At 42.5% G+C, this 13,805-nt stretch overlaps 2 protein-coding genes across 4 annotated transcripts in view; both read right to left on the bottom strand.

Moving 5' to 3' along the window:
• fmn1 (formin 1) overlaps positions 1-13,805 on the bottom strand; it is a 377,136-nt gene that overhangs the window by 156,571 nt on the left and 206,760 nt on the right. For all 3 annotated transcript variants that reach the window (XM_041214614.1, XM_041214615.1, XM_041214617.1), the window contains 3 exons: positions 5,687-5,775; positions 1,268-1,397; positions 709-855 (listed from right to left, as the gene is read on the bottom strand). In XM_041214614.1, the coding sequence (XP_041070548.1) occupies positions 709-855; positions 1,268-1,397; positions 5,687-5,775 (366 nt within the window). The remainder of the gene's footprint in view (positions 1-708; positions 856-1,267; positions 1,398-5,686; positions 5,776-13,805) is intronic.
• Positions 10,332-10,487, bottom strand: LOC121292526 (ATP synthase subunit epsilon-like protein, mitochondrial). The gene has a single exon (XM_041214618.1). It carries the CDS (start codon positions 10,485-10,487, stop codon positions 10,332-10,334), a length of 156 nt encoding a protein of 51 aa, XP_041070552.1.

Consider the following 13,805-nt stretch of genomic DNA (forward strand, 5'->3'; position numbering starts at 1 on the left):
ACTGTGAAGAACGTGTGCCTAAAGCTTTTCTCTAAATTTTATCACTACAGCTTAATTTCCAACATGCTTTTCGGAACAAAAATCTACTTTCTAGATAAGATGCCTATTCCAACATTAAAGGAATGTATTGTTTTCGTAAGTAACTCAAATTTAATTCTGATGCAAAGGCTAAACTGCTGAGTTTCAGTTATGAGTGTGGGATTTAACCACAGATATATGCATACTCTTTACATCAATAAAATCATAAAAATGAATGCTTTAAAGTTTTCAGCTACCTACTAGTTCATGGGGGAAGATGGTGGTGTAGTGGTAATGTCAGTGGGCTAGTAATCCAGTAGGCCCAGGTTAACTGTCTGGGGATGTGAGTTCAAATTCAGTGAATAAAAACCTGACATTGAAAAGTTAGTCTCAGTAATGGTGACCATGAACCCTTTGTTGAACCCACCTGCCTCACTGACATCCTTTAGGGAAGGAAATTTGCCATCCTTACCTGGTCTGGCCTACAAGTGACTCCAGGCCCACAGCAATGTGGTTGACTCTTAGCTGCCCTCCTGTGGCAAACCATTCAGTTCAAGGATGGGCAGCAAATGCTGACCTTGTCATTGATCCCCACATCCCATGAAAGAATTAAAAATAAAACACATGTACAGAGAAGACGACTATTTATCACTGGGTGTTGCTCACGGTCAGACTTTAGGGATAACATACCCTGCTTTTGACATCCTTCAATTTTGGAAGAATTTCTAGGCCAAATCCATCAGCCTGGCCACGTGTCCTGTTGCCACCATTCATGTGATTTCCAAAGGCTAGGATGAGTCCAAGCACAATCTTCACATTTTGTTGATCTGTCAAACTCTGCTCAGAAGAAAGTATATGTCAGTGAGGGAGTTGCTATCTTTTAACATTCAGGTAATAGTATTTTAGTGGCAATGAACACCACTGCAGCTTCCATTCCCATTTACATCAAGATACAATATCTGCAAGTCATGAGACCACAGGTAAAATTATACAGTTGGCTGGGTGATGCATTTTGGAATAAGTTTGCACTCATTTTAAACATAAAAGTGGGCATTCAGCATTCAACAAAGTGACAAAAAACAAATCCCATCGGATGAACAAGTCACTTGAAAAGGCGATAATTAGGAGAAAAGGTCTGTTGAATGATCTAGAAACAAAAGTTAGCCCCATCCCAAAATGAAATAGGTCTCAGCAAATTGTTGAGGCTAAGTAAATATTTTTGGATTGACCCTAAATGTGAAAATCATACCTTGCTCAGGTGTAGAACATTCCCTACTTTGCGGCGTATCGTGGATATTCCTTCCACGAAGACAGACTGGAATATGATACAGTGGGTACGTTCAGGAAAGTTAGGAATCTGTGATAATTCATACAAGAACCTATTGGGGAGTGATAAGTGATTTGTGTCAGATATTGCTATTTTGAATTCTCATGAAATGAAGGAAGCAACTAATGCAAAAACAGCATAAGTAAAAGCAATGACATTAATATGTTTTCAAGGTTGTTAAGAATACACTTTCCATTCTGAATTCTAGTAGTAAGGCCCTACGTTTTAATAAGCTGCAATGACGAATGCAGCAGCGATGGAGTGATAATTAAAATATGGGTTAAAGCCAGTGCCCTAATTAATTCAAGCTGCTCTACGAGTAGCTAAAAGTCAAGTTGCTTTTATATTGGCAATTTCCTTTGTTGTGATGGATTGATCACTATATGGAGCTAAATGTAACATTGTTGTGCCTATTTTATGGGCCAAAAACTAATTTAACAGGGCAGGGGCCCGTTTCTGATCTGCAAGGGTGTTCAAGACCAGTGCTAAATTGGTCAGTGCCTTTAATTAATGTGCCCCCATGGTGGCCACTGAAATGAGCTTAAGCCTCATTTCAGTATTGAAATAAGTCTCATTTCTGGACTGAATGGGTAAATTTATTTGCGAATGACTTGCACTCCCGAGTCTTGAGCAGTCCGACCAGCAGTTTAGAAAATGGCTGTCCGAGGCCATTCATTAAAAGCTTTTTGATGTCAGAAGCAGCAGCGATACTCTTCCTGGACACTCCAGGAAAAAAACTTGGGCTACCATGACCCTCCCTGGATTGGCACCTCCATGTCACAAGCGCCCCCCCAACCCCAAAATTACAACTGGAACTTGGCAAGGGATTGAAACCGGTTCTGCCCAGGGAGATGAGCTGCGACACAGCCCCTGATTGGTGCCTGCAGCGCCTCTAATATACTTGGACTAATTTAGTCCACAGGTGTCCATGTTCCACAATACCACCCCTAATCACTGCCAGAATCCAGCCTGGTTTGCAGTACAATACCAGGATCTGGAGACACAGGGCGTTTCAGACAGCAACTTCCTGATTTAACCATTTAACAGGATAAATGTGCTCACCAGCAGTTGCCTGTCTGATTTACACATCAATGACAGTCAACCCTCATAGCCTCATCATGATTTCTACCACAAAATCTGGCCTATTCTGATACAATGACAAATTAAAGGAATGCCTTTTTGATTTTTTTTGTACATATCTTTCCCGCTTTAAAAAATATTTAAATCATTGAATTAGAGAGTCCGGGAGCCAAGGTTCAGTCCCTGTGCTCTCATCAATGCTACACAGTGTCAGAACATTCAGTATTCAACCATCCTATAGTGAGTTGAATGCTCTTTTCCCTATCTTTGCTGAATATTGCTTTACAAATCCAACCATATTTTTTTGAACGATACATAAAGTGGAGTTTATTGTTAGGGATTTCATAGCAATGCTGTTACACCTTGACGAATTTGTGGGGGGGTGGTTAAGGTTAACCTCATGAGGGGGACGTTCATCATGTCTCAGAGAGATGAGCACCAACTAAATTCTGAACCCATCTGGGCTGGTTTGCGATAACTTGCTGAAATTGATTCAATTTCAAATTGTCACTCAGTCGCATTCCTTTCATTTGTCTTTGTATCAGAATGGACCAGATTTTGTGGTAGAAATCACAATGAGGCAATGAGGGTTGACTGTCACTGGGCAAGCTTCAATCTTACTTAATGTATTTGTTTCTTAATTACTTTGTATCTTGATTTAAGATTTGCTCACTTTGCCACCTGATTTAATTTGCGTTTCCACGGCTGCCTGCTTTTGATTTGAAATTTGCTTGCCCTTCTTTCCGAGGTAAACTTCCCAAATTTGGTTATCGCCCTCTTGCTCCCTGGCCCTGGTTTTCTGGCTGCTCATTTGTACATGCTGGACTCCTCGCCTGCTGCCTTACCCACCATTCTGGCTGTGCACTGGAGTTCTCCTGCAACTACACCCTCCCAGTCACAATAAACAAGTGTTCAAATATAAACCCCCTTTTAAAAAAAGTGCTCCTACGATTCTTCACATAACAATATCCAGGAGAATAATCTTTAACTTCTGGAGGCTTAGAGCATTGACAATTCTGTCCACCATGAAACTCACTCAAAATATTTTCACTTGGTGGTACAGAACTTGATTATTGCTGAAAAGAGAGACATGTTGCCAAAGCTTTTCGTCTTGCACTCATCAGGACAAATGCAAGATTGCCAAATTTCAAACAAACACAACAATATATACTACGGGTGAATAGGGTGCTGATTGGTTGGCAAGTCGACTTGATGGCTGAGGCATTGCTCCCCAAGCTCTCCATGACGATGCCTCAGCCAGAGTTGACTTGCCAACCAATTGACCCCTTTTCTCCTGTAGTATAAATTGTTCTGATAGTTTGAAATTTGACATTCTTGCATTTGTCCTGGTGAGTACAAGACAAAATGCTTTGGTAACATGTCTCTCTTTTCACTAATATTCAAAATATTTTCTTCACATGTGCGGTCTTTTTTTCAAATTCTCAGAGAGTTATTTTTTCAGGCTGTTTCTCCGGAGGGTCACTCATATTTTATCTTTTGGTCTTCAGTTACTGGATAGCTCTTGACAGATTTGGATTTAAGTTTTACCTGGGGCCAGTGGTTCCACAGATTTCTGGCCATGATCTGGATTGGGTTCTAAAAATTTTTAATTCCATCTTTCCTGACCTAAACCCTAGTGTCTGCCTGAAGCTAATTCTCAGCCTACACCTTCCTCGTGGCCTTGTCAATTAGTCTGGGAGCTCCCTTCTCGCTCTTTCTGACCGCACTAGCACCAGGACCCCAACCCAGACCATTGTTCCACCTTCACCTTGCCTTTGCTACTGCTCCGTGCCCAACTCCCAACTCGGAGCCTGATGATGCATGCCAGCACAACACAAAATATAAAAATGAAATAACTGAACAGAAACAAAAGTGACATGGGGAGAGGAGAGTGTTTTCTTTGTGAAATTTTCATAGGGTTGGAGAAAGATTTGAAGGGAAATCAAGACATCTGACCCTTTGGAACTTTTGGAAATAATCATGTTAGCGGATGAAGCTAATTTTGTTCAGAATCAAGTTATTCTTTACATAGGACAGGTAAGGTCAGCGTTAGTCTCACAGAATGCTTGTCAATCTAAGACCATTTCAACCGGAGCTATACGGTCTCTCTTTCACGTGTGATTTGTTGATCACCCCCAGGTAACTAAGGGCAATGAAGTAGACAAATAAGGGTACAACTTGTTTTTTTCCTTGTTTTGTTCTTTGAAAGCAGTCAGTCAAAAATTAAATATTGAATTTCAACATAGTTAAAGTGATGATTACTTCGCACAAGAGGGAGCGTAACGCCAACTGGTTCCAGTTGAGATCATTTTAAACTCCAAATTATCCATTGTAAATGGCCCATTGTCAAGCTGGTCTAATCAATGCAGAATAATTAGTAAACAATAATAGGGTTTGTTTGTGGCAGGAATTAGACAATAATTGAAAATACATGGCATAACAAATAATTAAATATGTATTTGGCGTCAAGATAAGCTTAGACTTCGAAAGGTAAACAAGCTGATACTAAAATCAATTGTAGTGTTAAAACAAGTTACCAGTATATTAAATGTCTGATAATTTCTTAAGGAAATATTCTTCATGATGAGCAAATTAATCCCTTTATCCAATCTTTCCTGTCATGAGAACAATGTGCAATGTTTGGGGAATTAATTGGGGCTTAACAAGGTTTTTCCACAACATCTTGAATAACTGGATATCGATCAATTGGTGTGCAATGATTATTATATATTGTTCTTATTTTGCTAGAAAACATGGAAACGGGCAGGAGCGATCTTATTTGTATACAATTGAGGATCACATACAAGCTATGATTCTGTTAGTCCAGTGCAGAAGCTTTATTGCATGGAGCACAGATAGGAGATGGTGTTAACAATATTGTAGTCTCTCTAACCCATGCTCCCTATGACCAATATCCCTTAGGGAAGGAAATCTGCTGTCCTCACCTGGTCTGGCCTACATGTGACTCCAGACCCACAGCAATGTGCTTGAATCTTAAATGCCCTCTGAGCAAGGGCAGTTAGGTATGAGCAATAAATGCTGGCCTAGCCAGTGACTCCCCTATTGCATGAATGAAAAAAAAAGAATGCAGCTCCCTGCTGGAAGCACAGATTCTCCTAGTTTCGAAGAAGAGCCATATTGAACTCGAAAAGTTAACTCTGTTTCTCTCTCCACAGATGCTGCCAGTTTTCAGCACTTACAGTTTTTATTTCAGATCCGCCAATGCTGTTTTAACTAGTATAGCAAAAATAAATTGCTTACTGCTCTGGCTTATCCAGGAGCTTTACTTCATCGTCTTTTGACTTTTCATAATATTTGTGTATCTTTGCCAGTTCTTCCATCTGAGCTCTCTGTAAAGCAGAGACATAGTTAAATGATTAGCCAACAATTCCATGACTTTAGTACATTAATAAATCAGTAAAATGTATTTATGCCCAATGTTTGAACCAGATCTATATTGAACCAGGCTCTTTGTACTTTAAAAGACATCAGTAACAAGCATATATCCAAGTTTATTATAAGATTTTTGTAGTGTTTACCTCTGGGATCAAGAATACTCTTTGACACTTCCACTCACAATCTAGAATGGTGCGAAATCAGCCAAGCGGCTTTGCCAGAAAGGAGGAAAGTACTCCAGATAATGCTATAACATTACTGCAAATTGTTTTGTCCATTTTATAGGATAATGAGCAGTAAATTGTGATTTCATAACTAGACAATGTTGTTCTGTTATGCAGGGATTATCATGACTCCAGGGATCTCCGAATTGTTGGTCATGGTTTGCTCCTGTGTTTCAGTGCTCTCTACTGCCATTCCACCTTCTTACTACTGACTCCCATCTCAACAGACATTCAAAAGCAATGTCAGTTTGGAACAGACTGTAATCCATTACAATTTTGATGAGCCAAACTGTATAGCAATTATAACACACGATCTGAATTATATTAATACAGGGGCAAAACTCTATGGAATTCTATTTTACTTGAATGATTCATTGGCAAACAGTGAGAGTTTAATATTGCACATGCGGAACTATTTGTAAAAAAAATTGCTAAAAGGTTGCGTCAAGAACAGCGGACTGTTTTTTTCATTCATGGGATGTGAATATCGCTGGCTAGACCAGCATTTATTGCCCATCCCTAATTGCCCCTTGTGAAGGTGGTGGTGAGCTGCCTTCTTGAACTGCTGCAGTCCATGTGGTGTAGGTACACCCACAGAGCTGTTAGGGAGGGAGTTCCAGGATTTTGACCCAGCGACAGTGAAGGAACAGTGATATATTTCCAAGTCAGGATGGTGAGTGGCTTGGAAGGGAACTTCCAGGTGGTGGTGTTCCCATCTATCTGCTGCCCTTGTCCTTCTAGATGGTAGTGATTCTGGGTTTGGAAGGTGCTGTCTAAGGAGGCTTGGCAAGTTCCTGCAGTGCATCTTGTAGATGGTACACACTGCTGCCACTGTGCATTGGTAATGGAGGGAGTGAACGTTTGTGGATGGGGTGTTAATCAAGTGGGCTGCTTTGTTCTGGATGGTGTCAAGCTTCTTGAGTGTTGTTGCAGCTGCACTCATCCAGGCAAGCGGACAATATTCCATCATACTCCTGACTTGTGCCTTGTAGATGGTGTACAAGCTTTGGAGAGTCAGGAGGTGAGTTACTCACCACAGGATTCTGAGCCTCTGACCTGCTCTTGTAGCCACTGTATTTATATGTCTAGCCTAGTTCAGTTGCTGGTCAATGGTAACTCCCAGGATATTGATAGTGGGGGATTCTGCAATGGTAATGCAATTGAATGTCAAGGGAAAATGATCAGATTCTTTCTCATTGGAGATGGTCATTGCTTGGCACTTGTGTGGCACGTATGTTACTTGCCAGTTGTTAGCCCAAGCCTGGATATTGTCCAGGTCTTGCTGCATTTGGATATGGACTGCTTCAGTATCTGAGGAGTTGAGAATGGTGCTGAACATTTTACAGTCATCAGCATGGACTGCTTCAGTGTCTGAAGTGCATTTTAAAGTGCAACTTTCCAGGCATTTGGTTTACAGAGTTACGTGAGGTCAGCATAGATGTTTTCTGATTAGCCAGAAGCACTTTCACAATTTGGAAACAATTTCATATTCATTTTAGTTTCTGAAGTTGCACTGCCGCATTGCATCCATGCAGAAAGGTGCTTATGGTTGCACATCAACATGAAACTGATGTATAGCTATGAGTTAAATCCCAAACAAATTCCCACGCTCACAGAATGAACATCTGTTGAATTTATTTTCAATCCTTTTATCAATAAATCAACAGTTGCCTTTCCAGGGATCATACTATGTCATGCTCAAATGGAATGGGGCTAAAGGGCTGGGGATAATTGGACCAAAGAGCAAAATTGTAATTTCATTCCAATGTTAAAGTCATATACTTGGTGCTCATGTTCAGAGAGTATTGATTTAATATCATTATTTACAGTTAAAGCAGGAATAGAGCAGCTGAAGAGCTGGAGTATTTAAAGAGGGACAAGAGCACGGAAGAGGAAACAAAACTCATTTTTAGGCTTCAGGTGAGACAGAGACTGAGAGAAGGCAAATTCATTATTTGGACTGAAATGGAAGTGTTTTCTAGGTCCTCTCCCTCCACTTGAACATATCACAGCCGTGGGACAATTTCTACCTTGCAGCAGACTGTACCAAAGATCTCCAGTAAGACTGGTGAATTGGAGACAAACTTAAAGGAAGTTCAGCCCTGCCCCCCACTTCACTTGTGTGGGAGCTGCAGTCGTGATGGAGTGAATTATGGAAGGAATTATAGCTTTAAGTGAGCATGCAGCGTAGGCCTCACTGCCCAATTTTGTTTCCCTTCTGCTGCAATGCTGCCATTGGCAGATTTTACTGCACAGCTAGGTTACAAAGGAGTAGCAAACAGTACCGCAGGGATCAGTGCTTGGGCCCCAGCTAGTCACAATATACATCAATGATTTAGATGAGGGAACCAAATGTAATATTTCCAAGTTCGCTGATGACTTGGTACTTGGTGGGAAGGTCAGTGGTGAGGAGAATGTTAAGAGGCTTCAAGACAATTTAGGCAAGTTGAGGGAGTGGGCAAATACATGGCAGATGCAGTATAACGTGGATAAGTGTGAAGTTATTCACTTTGATAGGAAAAACAGAATGGCAGAATATTATTTAAAGGGTGATAGATTGGGAAATGTTGATGTATAAAGGGACCTGGGTATCCTTGTACAACAATCACTGAAAGCAAGCATGCAGGTACAGCAAGCAGTTCAGAAGGCAGTTGGCCTTTATTGAGAGGGGACTTGAGTGTAGAAGCAAGGGTGTCTTACTGAAGCTATACAGGGTCTCGGTGAGAGCACACCTCGAGTATCGTGTGCAGCTTTGATTTCCATACCCAAGAAAGAATATACTTGCCGTAGAGGGAGTGCAGCGAAGGTTCACCAGCCTGATTCCTGGGATGGCAAGATTGTCGTATGAGGAGGGTTGACTAGATCTTTATTCACTGGAGTTTAGAAGAATGAGAGGGGATCTCATTGAAATGTATAAAATTTTGACAGGCCTGGACAGACTGGATGCAGAAATGATGTTTCCTCTGGCTGGGGGGCCTAGAACAGGGGGTCACAATCTCAGGATATGGGGTAGGCCATTTAGGACTGAGATGAGGAGAAACTTCTTCAGTCAGAGGGTGGCGAACCTGTGGAATTTTCTACCACAGAAGGCTGTGACGGTCAAGTGACTGAATATATTTAAGGAGGAAATAGATAGATTTCGAGACTTTAAAGGCATCAAGGGATATGGGGAGAGAGCACAAGTATGGCAATGAGGTAGAGGAACAGCCATGATCATATTGAATGGCAGGGCAGGCTCGAGGGGCTGAATGACCTACTCCTGCTCCTATTTTCTATGTTTCTATTTTCTATAAATACAGGCATTGGTATTCATAATGCAAAAAGCTGACAGGAGGAGAGCACAGCCATAAAATAGTTAGTATATTACCAACTGATCTTGCATGTGTTAAATAGGACCATGCATCTGTATTATCTGTTCCTGATGTTTTTGTTTTGCTGTTTCTCTTTGTCTCTCTCCTGCTTCTTTCTCTCTCTCTCACTTCTCTCTCTTCATCTTATTCTCACTTTGTCCTCTTCTGCTTTTCCCCTGTTGTCCTTTTCCTTTGTATCCTTTGGGTGACATGGCCTTGGCAGGGAAGAGAGTCCCCAAATGCTGCAGGATGTATTTGGAACTGGAATTGGTTTACAGGGAAAACGTGGCCCTCAGTGGCTCCTAATGTCAGCCCCAGTCACTCATGGTTCCTCCCAGCCCCTCACTCCCACCATGTCCATAACTCCCTCACCATCTCATGAGCCTGCCTCCTTCCTTCCAGCCCCTAACACCCAGCACTATCTTGATCCCTTCCCCTTTAAATTACCCACCCAATCCTTATAGCTTACCTTTTCCTTGCTCTGCTTCATTCACTTCATTCTTAACCCTAAATTCACTCCCTTAAGGGTGGTTGGTCTGAGGCCAGAAGCCCCCTCACTCCTCACCCGTTTCCCTCAACATATTGGTGCTGTTTGAAGGCGCTATAATGACCCCTTCCATCAGTTGGCTGGGTTAGTAATTGAATGGGCTGGGCTTTGTCTTGTTGTTTGTGGACAGGCGTACTTGTGCAATTTTCCACAAATCTGTGTTGTAACTTTACTTAAACCACTTGGCTAGGGTCATAAATCACTCCAGTGAATAAGTCTTCAGTACTAATGCTGCGAAGCTGTTTCATTTTTTTAAATAAGATCCATATTTCAAATTAGCATTTGGTCAGTTTTGCCAACACAGTCTTCAAACGGATTTGCAATTGCAGCTTTCGGGACGATGGATCAAAGAGTTCCCATATTCAAAAGCTCAGGTCTGTGGAAGCCGCTCAGGTCTCTTTCAGCTTGTTGAGTTTAACACGTACATCGGCCGCTTTCTTTGCCTCTGCTTGGTACTGGGGCTTTAGGGCAGCCCTCACCACTTGAGCGCAGATTCGAGAGTACTGAATGTAGCTCAGGCTAGCCTGCTTCCAGAACGCCACCATCTTCATGGGGCCCATAGACTTTTCTGTGTCCCACTGAATTTAGCTGTTTCTGGATGTGATGGAACAAATCAAATTGGCTGATGACTGATACCTGTGTCGATGGAGGATTCAGGGGGTGGTCTAGAAAATCAGCCCCTCAGCACCTCTGGCCAAGTGTAGCTGCAGCAAATGCTTCAACCTTGTTTTTGACACTCGTGCACTGGGTTCTGCTCCTGTTGAAGACGGGGACATTCATGGTGCCTCAGATTAGTTGCTTAATTGTCCATCACCATTTGTAACAGGATGTGGCAGAGCTGTAGAGCTTTGACCATATCTCTTGGTTGGGGTATTACGTTGTCCTGTCCACAGCTTGCTGCTCTGGCTGTTTAGCATGAAATTAGTTCTGTGTTATAACCATCTGCAGATGCATACTTCATTTCCAGAGACATATACTGCTTCTCCCACATGTTCCTCTGCATTCTTTATTGAACCAGGTTATGGTCACCTGGCTTGATGGTGAATGAGAAGTGAGGGATATGCTGATACTGGAGGTACACAATTCTGCCTCTGCTGATGGGGCCACAATTCCTCATGGATACCAAGTTTTGAACTACAAGATACGTTCCTAATCTATTACAATTACTGATGGTACCATATGACATGATGGATGGTATCTGCAGTGTGACAGATGGGACTTAGTCTCCACAAAAACTGTGGGGGTGATCACTCCTGCCAATGCTGATGTGGACAGATACAACTATGACAGGCAGATTGGTCAAGAAGACAACAGCAGATTTTTCTCTCATGTTGGTTCAGTCAGTACATGCCACAGACCCAGTATGGTAGCTATATCCTTCAGGACTTGGCCAGCTCAATCAGTAGTGGCACTACTTAGCCACTCTTGATGATGGACACTGAGGTCCCCCACCCAGAGTGCAATGTGTATCCTCAATGCTTCCTCCAAATGGTGTTAAACATGGATGAGTATTTATTCATCAGCTGAGAGAGGGTGGTAGATGGTGATCAGCAGTCAGTTGTTTTTTTTTTGCTCATGTTTAACTTGAAACCTTGAGACTTAATGGAATCAATGTTAAAGACTCCCAGGGCCAGGCTGCCTCGTTTATACATCATTGTTCCTCTACCATTGCTGGGTCTGCCCTATTGGTGGGATAAGACATACTCAGGGATGGTGATGGAAGAGTCTGGGATGTTTGCTGTATTCCATGCATATGACGAGGTCAGGCTACTTCTTGACTAGTTTATGAAACAAATTTTGACATTTGTTGTCAGATGTTAGGAAGAATGATTTGACAGGGTGCAACGAGCTGGCTGTGCCGGGATGGTGCCCTGATTGATGTCCATGTTTTCAGCCATGTGATTGGTTTGGTTTTATTCTTTGCAGTGGTGTGATACAACAGAGTGGCTTGTGAGGGAAATTCAGACAGCAGTTTAACACCATGTTAGCCCTTGTTTAATTCCTCTGTAAAATATAAATATTGTGAAAGGCACAGTAAACCTAACTTTGATTTTCAAAAATTCATTCATGGGATGTGTCACTGGCCAGCATACATTTTCCATACCTAATTGCCCATGAGCAAGTGATGCTGCCTCCCTGAACCACTGCAGTCCATGTGGTGTAGGTACACCCAAAATGCTGTGAGGAAAGGACTTCCAGGATTTTGATCTGGCGACAGTGGAGGAACAGCGATATATTTCTAAGTCAGGATGGTGAGTGGCTTGGAGGGGAACTTGCAGGTGGTAGTGTTCCCATGCATCTGCTGCCTTTGTCCTTCTAGATGGTAGAGTTCTCAGGTTTGGAAGGTGCTGTCAAAGGAGCCTTGGTGAGTTCCTGCAGTGCATCTTGTAGACGGTACACACTGCTGCCACTGTGTGTTAGTGGTGGAGGGAGTAGGTGTTGAAGGTGGTGCATGGGGTGCCAATCAAACAGGCTGCTTTGTCCTGGATGGTGTCGAGCTTCTTGAGTGTTGTTGGAGCTGCACTCATCCAGGCAAGTGCAGAGTATTCCCTCATATTCCCACCTTGCATCTAGTAGACTATGGATAGGCTCTGGGAAGTCAGGAGGTGAGTTACTCTCCACAGAAAACCCTGCCTCTGACTTGCTCTTGTAGCAATATTTATATGACTGTTTGAATTAAGTTTCTGGTCAATGGTGACCTGTTGATGGTGGGAGATCCAGCCATGGTGACACCGTTCAACATTAAGGGAAAATGGATATATTCTCTCCTGTTAGAGATGATCATTGCCTGATACTTGTGTGGCATGAACATTACTTGCCACTTATCAGCCCAAGCCAAATGTTGTCCAGACCCTTCTGCACATGAGAAAGGACTGCTCCAGTGTCTGAGGAGTTTCAAGTGGTATTGAACATTGTACAATTATCAGCAAAATATTCCCGCTTCTGATCTTATGACGGAGGGAAGGACACTGATGAAGCAGCTGAAAACAGTTGGGCCTATGACACCAACCTGAGGAACTCCTGCAGCGCTGCGCTGGCCTGCGATCCAGCAATGAAACTGGGCCTTGGGTGGGTGTTGTCCTGGTAGCAGCCACCAACCACCTCCTTGGTGGTGCTGCCATTCAATAGGTGCTGGCCCTTGACTGGCCGGCAGCTCTTAAGTGGGCGGAACTACCACCTCCGGGGTCCGGCTGTCCTGTCAAGTGCCCCAAGTGAAAAAAGATGTGGCGGGCCCTCCCAAAAAGAGGCAACATGGAGCTCTCACTGGCTTTTCGGCCGGCAGCCTCCATTGCTTCCACAAGGTTCCGCCCGAAGTATTATTCTGTGCCTCTGGATCACTAGTCTTCTTACATTACCATTATGTTACCATTCCCTGGGTGCAAACTGGAAAGTTACAGTTCCATTTTACAAAAAGGGATTTGTCTTCCAATTAGAGACCCTATTTGCTGCATAAAGAAAGAAACAGTTGACCTTTTGCTGCCTGTAATGTTTTCTAAGGTCACGACACGTGTTAAGTATGAAGATGGCTTAAAAACGTTAATGCTTGTGTGGATTTCTGAACCATTATTTGCAACAATTAGACTTGAAAAGTTGCTAACATTATTTTTAAACATATCACAGCCTAGGTATTTGCCATATCATGGAACAGATCAGTACACCAGTCTGTTCCAACTAGCATCGGTTGTTATTTTTTCAGTAAGGACAATGATTTCCTTCTTTTGGTAACCATAACAACATTGATCCCTAGTTGATAGAACCTTATCACTGACATCAAAACCAGCTTTTTAGAAAGTACCACACACAGTTTCTAAACAATGCTATTCTCACCACCAAGCAAAACCCCCATTCCATTACTCACTATT

Source organism: Carcharodon carcharias, chromosome 20 (genome assembly GCF_017639515.1).
Source record: "Carcharodon carcharias isolate sCarCar2 chromosome 20, sCarCar2.pri, whole genome shotgun sequence".
Lineage (NCBI taxonomy): Eukaryota > Metazoa > Chordata > Chondrichthyes > Lamniformes > Lamnidae > Carcharodon > Carcharodon carcharias.

Coding starts and splice junctions, on each gene's coding strand:
- LOC121292526 (XM_041214618.1), bottom strand. CDS start 10,487: ATGGTGGCGTTCTGGAAGCAGGCTAGCCTGAGCTACATTCAGTACTCT.